General features: G+C 45.9%; 1 protein-coding gene across 2 annotated transcripts in view; it reads right to left on the bottom strand.

Moving 5' to 3' along the window:
• LOC142582022 (uncharacterized) overlaps positions 1-13,060 on the bottom strand; it is a 119,466-nt gene that overhangs the window by 21,582 nt on the left and 84,824 nt on the right. For both annotated transcript variants that reach the window (XM_075691447.1, XM_075691455.1), the window contains exons 10-11: positions 9,257-9,436; positions 8,698-8,818 (exon numbers count right to left, since the gene is read on the bottom strand). In XM_075691447.1, the coding sequence (XP_075547562.1) occupies positions 8,698-8,818; positions 9,257-9,436 (301 nt within the window). The remainder of the gene's footprint in view (positions 1-8,697; positions 8,819-9,256; positions 9,437-13,060) is intronic.

Below are 13,060 nucleotides of genomic sequence, written 5' to 3'. Positions count from 1 at the left end.
TGTGCATCGGGATAAAAACAAATGAGAGTTCCGTTTGCGAGTTGGGCCGCGCCTTTTTTTATAGTTAGCTGATATGTGTGATAAGGTCGCCAGTGTCCGACGACTGGTGCTTGTTGACGCTTGCAGTATGCAATGTTTGAGGTAGAGCTCGAGCTTTCTAACAGAGCAGACACCTGCTGGCTGTAGAAATTCCCAAACCCTAGTGAAATGCACCAATCAACCAAAATGCACAAAATAACAACCAATCGGAACAAGTTGAGTTTCTGTCAACAAGTTTTCAAAATTTAGCGAGGGTTTTCTTTTGGGCAAAGCCACTTGTAGTAGTGTAAATGCATCACTTCGAAATGAACTGAACCAGTTGTAATAGAATTTAGGTGCGTGCACAGTGTCAGAAAGCAAACTAACGGTGCTGTGCGCAGGCTGAACGCTCCAAAGCTGGAACGAGCGCTGTTTGCTGTTGCTTCTAAATTTCTTGCGAGCAAATAAATTGACAATTCAATGCATTAAATAAGAAAACGGCATCTTCTGCTTGCAATGCTAAACTAAAGCATGCTATAAAAATGATATGTCGCCTGTGTCATGCTGAACTTCAGACCTTTCGACGGAGTTATCATTCCTGGTACCATGCCTGCAGACAAAAGTACATTAACGAGAATATTCCTGCTGCTTAAAGGGGCCCTGAACGACTTTTTATCCAAGTGGAGAAAGGCATTTGAAGTGAAAATAGGCTATTTCAGAAATAGTTTTCCGCAAAAAAGTACTTCAATGCGTTCAGCAGAAGCGGAATTACTGGCAATCAAACACGGCCCCCGCTGTGCTCCTGTCTTCTTCAATGCCTTGTACTACGAAGGCTACGGTGCAGTGGGACGTGCCCACAATGCTCCGCCTTCAAAATGTCGCCGTGGCATGCAGTTCAAATTTCATTTTGGATCTTAAGGTAGAGGCCACGACTTCCGCCTTTAGTGCCTACGATACGCTAAACATAAGCCAAACTCGGTTGTCCTCAGCGAGCAACAGATCGCTTAGCCAGTGGACTCATGGCGGCACTCTGTGGTGGCTGCAATATCTACATGTAGCCGACTGCAGCTTGATGTTAACTATTGACCAATAGCAGCTGTCTAAGGGAATGATGAAATAGTGCGTCCGACTACAAATTAGTGCATCTAGAAGAGAGTAAGGACAGGGCCTTCTGTTGAAAAGAGAGGGTTTGAGAGAAAGGTGACTTTGTGATCCGCTTGTGAGCTCCATGCACCGCATACAACAGCAAAACTTGGCTGAGATGTTCATGGCTGCGTATGCTACCCACGGACTATGTTATTTCACCAAGCCAAAGGGGTGGTTAAGGACCCTTTTAAAGCATTAGTAACACTAATGCTGGGGCAGAAAGCTATAAACGAACAAAACCAAATGAAGCTTAAACGTACATCACTATAATTTATTAAAGCGCCTGCCTGAACAAAGCACACACTGCAATTTGAAATGCCAGCAAGATATTTAAAGCGATGTTCTGCTTGCCGGGAAGAAAGAAGTCCCGAATGAAGTGTCTTGAACAAAGGGGTATAGTATCAGCCGTCACCTTTTCCCCTATGTGAAGTTTCTTATCCAAGTCAGTTTACGATGCGCATCTGCTTCTTTCGTGAAAAGATGAAATCATACATTGCTGTCTTTCCACTGCAATGACACACATAATGGTACACAGGAAGTCTTTTGACATCAGTATCTTTTCATTTTTGGGCATTTGCGAGGTGGCATTACAACGATTTGAGAACTACGAGGCATTCAGTGCTTGCCGGGATAGGAGGCCCTCTTTCGCTTCAAGCTTGAACCTGGATTGGCTGTTTTTCAGCACGCCTACTAGCTGCTGCTGCATAGCTGTCGGAGGATACAGCTGCTTGCAATGACGCTGCATGATGACATTGGGGGGCGAGAGCAAGCTATCTTTCACCGTTTTTTGACATGAAGTTTTAAGTTCCCTGCTGCATGCAGTACAATAATATTTCGCCCACATGTTCACAGGAGCCTCTTTTACAGACCGGCAACGTTTCCTTACTATGTTCAATAAGTGTTCCAGGGCCCCTTTAAAGTATGGAGAGCTAGGAGAAGCACCCTACTCTGTTGTGGAATGGCTTGTTCGCATGAAGCGATAGTGCAAGAACCCCTATAGAATACTTCAGGGAGTTTTTTGACGAGTCACTCATGGATGAGATAATCTAAGAAAGCAATGCTTTTGTTGTCAGAAAAACTCAAGGAAAACTCTGCACTAAACTCATTTAATGCTATAGCAGTTCCTGGGTTGCATCACTTTCGTACCACTGTTGCCTCACAAGAAATCTGTACTGGACAGCACAGTGCCGAGTCCCTACCGTTGCTGACACAATATTCTGCGACTGATAGGAATACGTGAAGGCAAATTTGCACTTTGACAATGATATGATTCACAAAAATATTGACTCTAGAAAGTGCCAGTACTTATTGATGTGCTCTTGCTTAAGTTTCAAGCAATTCCAAATGACCAATACCAATTGTTTTGTGTTGGCAAGCACCTCACTTCTAGCAGGATCTTATCGGTCATACCAAGGTGAAATGCACTGCCAAATTAGTGTGATAGAAGCGTCATGCAAGGAGACTGCTTCATTCATTGAGAGCTTGTTTGACAGCACCACTGCTATGCTATATGCAAGTGACAAGCCATGTTGGCTTCTTAAAAATTGTAATGGAATTTGAAGCACAAATGCAAGTGCTGAACAAGAGAGCAAAGTTTAACTGGAATTATGCTGCTTGCCGCGGTCACCTGCTCACCGCTGTCTCATGTCTCTAACAAATTTTCCTTTAAATGGGAAAAAGAGCTACGCAAAAGGTAACCTGCCGTAAACAAGAGAAAGTGATGTTTTCAAATGTGGTCTGTAAACGTCGTATTGACAAGGATTTAAAGTTAGTTAAACCTATAAAGTTGGCTAAACTGTAAAGTTAAATAAAGAGTTTACACCATTAAACAGTACACATTCATTTCTTTCTCCACTACGTAGGTGTTGGTGATGTTAAGCGAATTCAGCTACTTCTTTTCACATAGAATGGATACATATACTAAAACTGAAATAACAAGCCAAAACTGAACCAAAGGAAAGAGTAACAGGAATGAAAAGTCAGTCTTGAGAACGGGTAAGATAAATGCGCTAAAAACGGCTCACAGTAATGATCACATAAAACACACACACACACACACACACACACACACACACACACACACACACACACACACACACACACACACACACACACACACACACACACACACACACACACACACACACACACACACACACACACACACACACACACACACACACACACACACACACACACACACACACACACACACACACACACACACACACACACACACACACACACACACACACACACACACACAAAGCACAGTTACTAACAACAAACAGTTGGTTTCATTTACAGAGAAGGGTTTACTTTTTTTCTCCTTTCGTGTTGGCTGGTACAGCCTGTATATTGATTGAAAAGATTGTCACTGTTCCTAAAGATCCTGACCTAGGTGCAAGTGGCAATACTGCCCTCTCAAGACCTGCAATTTAGTCCCTTTAGGACTGAACCACATTGTTTGTGATGACTGGTTCACGCTTCTTGGGCTGTTCATTGCCCCCCCCCCAAAAAAAAAACGAAAGAAAGAAAGAAAGAAAGAAAGAAAGAAAAGAGGGAAGAAACACATGCACCACACCTCGGAGCTGTGCACATCTACTGACTGCAAGACTGCCCTCTTACCAGTGAACCAAATTTTAGAACAAGAGGTCAAGGAGCTTTTGAGAAGTTTGAAGCTGTTGTAGCAGGACAAAAGATATGATAATTGTTGTCAAATAGCATGATAATCACGCTGCGACAACTGCATCTTGTTGGAGTGCAGCTACTGAGGTTAGCTGGCCGGTGGGAGCAATCGCAAATGCAGAGTGTGGAAGTTAACCGTCTCACTGTGGTGAATCTCTACAAGTTCATCAGCAGTGTAGATCTGAATAATGCACTCACAGCCCATCGCAGAATACACTTTACATACAACAAATTTTAACTGAAATTGTTTTTTCACTTCGTGGATATGGTAATTGTTTTAGAGACGCTTCTAAGACGTGACTGCTTCTCGCTGGTCATACCAAGGCAGAGGGTGCTTGACCTGACGAAGCAAAGGGGAGGGCCATCACTGTCCATGGAATTGCAACGAGAAGCCAAGAAATTGCAATAAGAAGTTAAGAGGTAGTGGGGGCCTGCAAGGCCAGTACCAGTGTCCTGCAACACACACTGGCCAGAAGTGAACAGCACACACCAGCAACGCAAACACACAGAGCACAAAGTGCAATACAGTTGAACCCACTTACAATGATACTGGTTTTAACAATATATCGTTTATAACAATGAGAACCTACTGCACCGTCAACTTCTGTATGTGTTCCATGGTGAAATAACCAACTTACTACAATGCCCTGATGCCGCATTATTGGCTATAACGATAAAATCTGGCTGCTGGGTGTCTGAGCCAAAAGGTAGAGAAATGCAAAATCCTTGAGAAGAAAAAAAAAAAAAGAAAATGAGGAATTCGAGCTACTGCAAGATGGGCCGCTGCTCTAACAGCCGCCGCACGCTAGTTTTCCAGCCATCTCCGCTCGCCTCTCTTCCGTTGCCCTTCCACCCCTCCGAACACGAATGGGCTGCGCCCATAGCTCTAAACTGCCTCACCCTCCGAAACACGAATGGACCGCGTCAAATGCGCTGCTTGCAGGTTGCTCGCATGTTGCTCGCTGGCTCCTCATTCAGCGCAGTTCTGCAAACAATTTAATCGCTTGCGTTCGCCTTTGTTGGTCGCGTAAAAATCGTTCCTGGCCATGCGGTTTCTCAGCCTCGTTTGACCAACAGTTGGTTTGACTCGCCGCCGAAACGGAAGATGGCTGATTTGCCCGCTAATCATCAGCAATGCACGATGTTGCCAGTGAAAAGAAAGTGCACAGCTATAGATTTGGAAACTAAGTGCTTCTAACGGATGAGGCGATCGCCGCGAACGTGCTTGCATCAGATAGTGACGGCGACGATGGCAGCAATGACGTGGTAGGGCAGGCTGCCTCACCGTTGTCCTCGCAGGAGGCCCGGCAAATGATTAAGTCCCTCCAAGGCTTCGTTTTCGCGAGGAACCTTCCGCTGCACTACGTGAAGCACCTGGATACCTTGGAGGATGTAGGCAACCTTCGTGTAAAGGCTGATGGACATAGGGTTTTCTCGTGCAAGCCAGTGAGAAGTGCGTGGCGAGATGCTTGTGGTGATCTCGCCTCAGCGTTTCTTCTGGATTTCTCAAGCTGACAGGCTGCTGCGGTAGCCTTCTTGCAATTTTTAAAAGGTTCTTTCGGGGCCACCAATACGATGCCTCAGAGGTGCTCGCAGATCGCATGCCACCCGTGACCCCTCTTTGCAGTTGTTATACCAGTGCCATTCTTTAACGCTGACAGCCGCGGCTTGTTACACGCGATCGGAGCTCCTAGGAAGCAGTTAAATGAGTGAACACAATCAGCAGCTGGCTGGAGGAAGGTGCTGGGAAGGGGCGCTGACCTCCCTGCTATTATAGTTTTCTCACATCAGCTCTGCCATACCTCTATTTTGATTTTTTCATGCAATCCAGTTATAACAATTATTGGTTATAACAATGAAATTTTTGTGGCACTTGAATATTGTTATAAGTGGGTTCGACTGTATACACCAAAGTCTGAACTGAAATGTGAACTACTTTCAAAACATTCACCAGCCATACCAGGTTGTCAGGAAAAGTCATAGGGCACCCTTTCATTAACCCTGGAGCATTTCTTACTGCAAAATTACAAATTTTGCATAGACTTGGAATCATTACTTTTAGTGTGACATGTATTCAGAACTTTTTAGCCTACACAATTGGTGTCGTGAATTATGTGATATACTGTGAAGCTCATACAAAATTTTGTATGCACTCTAAGTATTTACAGAATTTGATTACAAGGGCTACTACATGAAGTAAAAAAATTGAATGAAATTATTTTCTGCTGGGCCATAAGTACTAATTTCGAGATGAAAAGCATAACAAATTGGGCCATCCCAAGCGATGCCCAAGAAGTTCGGGATAATCTGTGTTTGAAGTATAGATGTCAAGCTAAAGAAAAGAGGGCACTACAAGCACATGTGGACCTTGACTAAATAAAGCAGATGCTGATGCTTGCATAGTACAGACGGAAAAAAACATCTTCACAAGTCACTCCTGATGTTTTCTTTCCAAATTGTTTAATGCGCTTCCCAAGCCTTATTATTGTAGCACACTTGTTCTTTACAGAGAATACCTGTCTTAGTCATACTTGGTGCTGATTGTGTCTCTGCCTAGCAAGGACTTAATGCAAGGTCCTCGCCTTCTTTACAGAAAACAAGAAATGTAGTGCAGGGGCATGATCAGAGATCTTTGTTCGATACGTGTTCTGTTCGGTTGCTGAAACGTCACAAAGTGGCAGTATGCAAAATTTCTGAGAACGGGGCAGGGAGAGCAGCCAATCAGCAAGTGGTGAACTCCCCGGAAGTTTACTTCCCTCGTCTGCCGTCTGCTCGCAAACAGTATATATTACAAAACGAAATGTTTCTCGTCTTCCAATGAATGAAATCTTTATCTAAAAAATGTATTCTTTTCTTCTCAAGCTTAAACGTGTTTTCAAATAGTAGTATGTGTGACTACTACAATTTATAGCTATTAGTTTCTCTGCGTCGTCCCTAGGTGGTGTCGCACACAGCGAGGAGAAAAAAAAAAAAGAAACGACTGGAACAGTGGCGCACTTTTCAAGAGGCAGCAACAACATTCCAGTGGCTTGCTGGCACCGATGATGGGGTCGATTTCGCTGTACAACCAACGCACTATTTGTTTTGAGAAACGAAAGCGACGCCAGAATTCATGTTCTGCCATTTCTTCAAATGCGTTTTGCACCGCCACCCGCTCTCCTTCCTCCTTGAGCAATGCCAGCGCAACCACCTAAGTTCCCAACGCAACCATCATTTTTCTCGAATTAAACTATGCATTGGATTCGAATGTGCTATTCAGCTGCCGAAGCCACCGTTTGGATCCAATCCAATCCACCAGACATGCCATGCGAAGCTGGTCTCGTAACGAGCGATGATCGCTCCAAACTTCCCAACTCCCGTCGTGTTCGGCACCTAGCAGACGACGTGCTCGGTGGCACGATGATGGACAGGAGCGTGGCGTCATTTTGACGTAACCAAAAACATGGCTGTGCCCCGCGGCTGGCGATGTCAGCGCGGAGTAGGCCAATCGCGCATGCCAGTAACCGAACGAACGCGCCGAACAACGATCTCCGATCCCACCCCAGATCTCACCCCTCACTCTGCTGAGCCACAGTGCACGAGGTGAAAGAAATTCAGCAATCCTGGCAACTGTTTATGGTTGCTGTCTATGATGGGTAGCTGCTAAAGTTGTGCAGATCTCACCTTTGTTCTAAACTGGCATTTCTTCTGCCTACCATTCCATGGTTTCGCCTGGGTTGGTCATCGGTCGCTGGTTGAGTTCTCAATGAGTAGATTTGCACTCGTTTAACAAAAATTATGCTTGTCCAGCGGTGGGATTCGACCCTTGGCCGCCTAGTGCAGCAAATACTGATGCTCTAACGATTAGGCCACAATTTCACATGCACTTCTTTTGTGCCAATGTCAACAAGCTCTTTTATTTGATTGCTGCGTGTTGATGATTACAATTCCCGTACTATGGCATATCCACAATGGGGGATTGGCCAAGAAGCATGTCTGCATGTTGATTATGATGACCATGATTTCCATACAATGGCACATACCTACAGTGAGAGATTTTCCAGGAATCAGGCAGTATAATGGAATGTGCCCACAATGGGGGGGATTGCCTATGAAGCGGGCGGTACAGTCATATGCAATATGACCTGCAACACCGGTGCCAGTGGTCGAAGGGACTCCAAGACTGTACGGCTGGGCAGACACAGGGTAAGTTCCAGACCTAAACACGCCTTTAATTAGTGGCATTTATTAAACCGCTATTTCGCATGTCAGAGCCACTGCGCCGCCTTGGAGCCCCTTTACCCACGAACAAGGGTGTTGCAAGTGATATTGCACGTGACTGTACATATAGTGCAAATGCCAACTAGCTCTTTGAGATGATTGGCATGTGTTGATGGTGATTATGATTTCCATGCTATGGCAGATAACCATAACAGAGGATCGGCCAAGAAGTGTTTGGTACATTTGCAATAAATAAGAAATGAGGAAACACGAGCCTATAATAATATTTGCCACCTTGTGTAGCATGGGTACACGAGAGCACATGCGCACGCCTGTTTTTGTTACGCCAAAGACAAAGGAATGAAATGAGCAAATTCAAAGCATTTCATTAACTGCTCCACAAAAGCTTTGCTTCCATAGATTCCAACATGTGCATTATAACTGCATAATTTTTTTTCTCTATTTTTCACTTATGCCTTTTCCACAACGGAGTTAATTCTTTCTTATTTCTTTTTTTCTCCACAACAGCACATAGCAAGTTGCACAGTGGTAAGCAGTTGGTGTACTGGTGACATCGCGAAGGAACTACGTACAATAGCACATGATAGAAGGACAATTTGATGATATACAGAAATGTCACTTTACCCCAGAGAATGAGACGAAGTAGAATGTGTCATCTTTCCTCTGGATTGCCTCGTAGAGTTCTTCATAACTTCTCCGCAATGCCTGGTAAAGCTGGAAGTAGTCTTCACCTCTGTTGGCCTCCCTGCCAAAGCAAATAGTAAATTTCAGGTTAATTCAGATAAACAAGTTAATGCTGGATGACGAAATGCTTCACAGGGCTAAGTTAGGCAGATGTATGCATTCAGCTGCTATGTACTTCCAAGGCCCGATCAAGTTATGCCAGACAGAATGTGAACAAGTTTCGATTTTTGCACAGTGCGATATCAATGTGTGATATTGAACAATATCAATTGTAGCACTGTGCAATACCAATTTAGAAAACATGAAAGGTTAATAATCACTGCTCTATATTGTACCAAAAGTACCAAAAGCTCAAGTGGTTATAACAATTCTTACAGCGTTCACCTGCTTCAGCTCAAAAAAGCAACTTTTTAAGCTTTACAGTGATTCGACAGTTTCATGATGCCAAATTGTGGTAGCCTACTGAGTTCCGTGGTGGAAAGTGAGAGGCACAGCGTACCATTTCTCGGCATAGACTCCACTGCCGCCGCCGCCACCATACCGAGTACTAATCCAGGTCTGCAGGCGAGGCTTTCGGACCAGTGGCTGCTGTGGTAGAGAGGGCTTCTTGCGTTGCTCTGTCAGTCGTAGGTTCATGTGCTCCACATGGTTAGCCCAGCCACGCAGCTGGCTCTGCAGTCTGGAATGTGCAACCCACAAGCATTGCTTTCATCAGTGCCACTAACTAAAGACACCAAGAGAGAAGTTGCCATCTATACGCCATGAGCTTTGAGACTGACGAGTGCAAGAGCTTCTGGCATGCAGAAATAAAGTAAAACCTCATTAAACAGTACCAGCTTAACAGTAGTTTTGTTTTAAAAATAGAAAAGTCAAATCCCCAACTCGGTGGCCATTGATCATAATGCGTTTTGTTTCCGCATAAACAGTACCAGCTTATTGCGTATCCATCGGTTAACACAAAGAGTTTCCACTTTTCGTCGTGCAATCACGGCGGTACATTGTCATTGCAATCATGGCAGTAGGTCGACCCGGCAGAACAACAAGCCTCAGAGATCAGAACGCAAATGCAGAGAACGCTTGGAAGGGTGAAGCCACATCAATATCATTGGCAACGTGCCAGAGAGTGTTGTGGCCTCTGTTGTGACGTTGTGCAAGTTAGGACTCTCGTCATGCCGAAGCTCGGACAAAGACCGGGTGCTCAGCATGGAAGAAAAATTGGACATTGTTTGTGCCATCGAACGTGGCAGGAAGCAGTTGGCGCTGGCACGCGAGAGGAATCTACCATTGGCTAGGATTGTGTGGTCTTTGGAATGCATAGGAGAAGTGAAGTTGTTCAACAGTGCTGCTGCGACCATGAAAAGATGTCCGCTACGAGGTTAGACTTTTTGCCATCCTCTGTTATTGCTGAGGTGTCGCCTAACAACAGTGATGAGGACGACATGGGAAGCGACAGCACGGGCGATTCAGGCCCAACAGCGGCAGATGCTATACGCTACGTCAGCCTCATGTGGATGTTTGCTGAGATGAGGGGGCTGGCAGAAAAGCTGGCTCGCAGCTTAAGTAAGCTTGAGGCCGATGTCGTCGGTGCTAGGCCGTTGTGGCATCACACGAAAATAACATACTTTTGTCGCACGAAGTGAATAAATACTGCATGTTTTTGCTCTTCCATCACACTCTCTCCGAGTTCCATTTTTGACAGGTAAGTGGGCGAACTCGCATTATTTCGGTTAAGCAGTACTACCATTTAGCACATACTTTTTCCAAGGTCCGGCCAATAATGGTTTAATGAGGTTTCACTGTACAGTGAACTCTCGTTAAGATGAGCTCAGTTAAGCCGAATTCTCGCACATCGCAAACAACATGGGAACATTTGTTTGGTTTTCCATAGACTCAATGCCAAAAAATCCGCTTAAGACAAACCGCCTCATACATGCTCTTCTGTCAAGATGAACATTCGGAGTGACCACCACTGCCATCGAACATGAAGGCTAGGGTGCCTTGATGTGCCGCACCCAGGGGTGTGCACATCATGACACTTTTCTGGAGGCCTGTGGCGCATATCGCCCATGGAAAGAGGCGAAAACTAAAGGATGAAAAAAAAAAAGAAAGAGACAGTGACGTTTCATTTCGTGAACGCGGGTGATGCGCAAGCTTATGGGCACTATAGCACATATGAAACTATTGGCCCTCGGTATGCCTAAACTGTCCGCATTGCAGATTGTATTCAAGACAGGGTTCGCGTGGCTGTGCCCTACACAGCAGCTGCTGGAGTAGAATTGCTGGAGTAGAGTAGAGCTGCTGGAGTGCCCTTGTAAACGTTCGCTTACTAACTAAATTAACAAGCATGGTGTCAGCGTGCACAGGCAATATGAACACATCACGCCCGACGACTGTGGACGCTCGCTGTCAAAGCGCTGGCGTGACGAATCGCAGCAGCAGCAGCGAGCGAAGTGACTTTTGCGCTGTCTATCGCTTCAACGCAAGCTGAGCGGTGAGGACACAGTACAGGCAAAGCTACGAGCCATCGGCCCACCTAGACTGTGCCCCCAAAGCAGATCGCATTCAAGATAATGTAAAGCCCGCGTGTGGCCGAAGTACAACACCCCCCTCCCTCCCTCCCTTCCCCTGCGCCATGCGCGCGACAGAAGACAGTGCGCTACCCCCCCCCCCCCTTTCCTCCTTTGCGCATGCAAGATTGAGCCGCCATCGTCGGCTCACCGTCACACGCTTTCACTCGCACACATAGCGTATGACGTGCGAGAACGATGTTATTACGAGATGAACTCGGTAATAACCAGATTCTATCTCGATTATTCAATTTATTAAGGATCCTTCTTGCTGCGTGTAAAATTTTTTTTAGTTGTGATACATTGCTCAACCTTGTCACTTTTGTACACCCTTGAATCCCTCTGTCCAGTGCATGCACAACTTGGGCCACTTGCCCTGAGTGGCTGGGGACATGCCGTTTCAGCCTTATTTTGGATAGCGTACATTTGCCGTGGCCACGAGCACTGGTGCAAATGTGGAGCCTGCTCCAGAGCTGCACAGTATGTTCGGCTGCAAAATGTTTCTGCTGCAAAATGTTTCTGCTGCACAGCAGTTGCTTCATGTGCTGCGTCATGCCAAAATGTCGCTGGCTCACACCGTTCGTTAGAACACTGTCCAAGGAGCTTGAGCACAATGCAAAACCTCGCTATCCCATTCAATGCTTTGCTCTTCAGGTCAAACTGCTACTTTTGCGTGTGACCACAAATTCTAGTACAGTGAAAGCTCGTTAATTCGAACTGTACGATTTGATCCGGCCATGCTCCACAGAAGTCTATGTATAAAAAAGCCCGCTAATTCTAACGAGAAAAGGTTCCGCCACGGATAATTCAAACTACGCGCCACCGTGCTGGCGGCTTGGTGCCTGGCACACGGCCAGAGAAATGCACCTACTGCCTACACACAATGCTGCGTCGCCTCCGGAAAGCAGAGAATGGCGAGAGAATGCAAAATCGGGAAAAATCTAACCAGCACGGCGTCGGCCAGAAGGCAGCGGCGGCTGCCTCCTCTCTGTTCTACGTGACCTCCCAGACTTCTTGCTCATCGCGAATCTCGGAGGCTTTGCAAATCTTGTGTAGCTGCTAATGTGCGGCAGATGGCACGGCAAACACCAAAACACAGCGAATCAAGTGTGTCGCAGCTGCGCTTGCAATCAAGAACAGACGAATCGGGGCCTTCGCCACCTTCACATGTTGAGCACCTTTGTCTCGGCAGTCTTCATCGGTTGTGCACGTCTGTTTTCAGCTTAAGAGGTACCGGCCGTCGCAATTCTTTGAGATGGTGTTAAGCTTCGGCTAACGTTCGTTTCAGTGGACATCGATGGTATGGCACAGTCGGACCCAGAGCTTCGACTTGAAGATGGCGTGTGGCCCCGCGGCACACACCATCACCGCTGCCAGTGATGAGGAGGAGAAGGAAGATGAAGCGCCAGTGCGGCCCTCCGCTGCGGAGGTCATGGCTGAATTGAATGCTGCCCGTCTCTTCTTCAGTTTTGAAGAAGGCGAAGAGGAGGCCTTCCGCCACATTCACTCATTAGAGCAAAAGGTGCTAGCTGTTGCCTTCAAGAAAAAAAGGCAGACTACGATCACGGACTTTTTCAAGCATTAAATTTCTGACATGCCCTACTGCTTCCAAATCGCAGTGTACTGTTGTTCTCCTTCACTTTCGTTAGTTCAAACTTTCGTTAATTCGAACTGAAGCGGCTTCCCCTTGCAGTTCAAATTAACAAGCTTTTACTGTACGTATACACTGTGATTAC

Source organism: Dermacentor variabilis, chromosome 1 (assembly GCF_050947875.1).
Source record: "Dermacentor variabilis isolate Ectoservices chromosome 1, ASM5094787v1, whole genome shotgun sequence".
Lineage (NCBI taxonomy): Eukaryota > Metazoa > Arthropoda > Arachnida > Ixodida > Ixodidae > Dermacentor > Dermacentor variabilis.
This window is presented reverse-complemented; position numbering and strand designations above follow the sequence as displayed.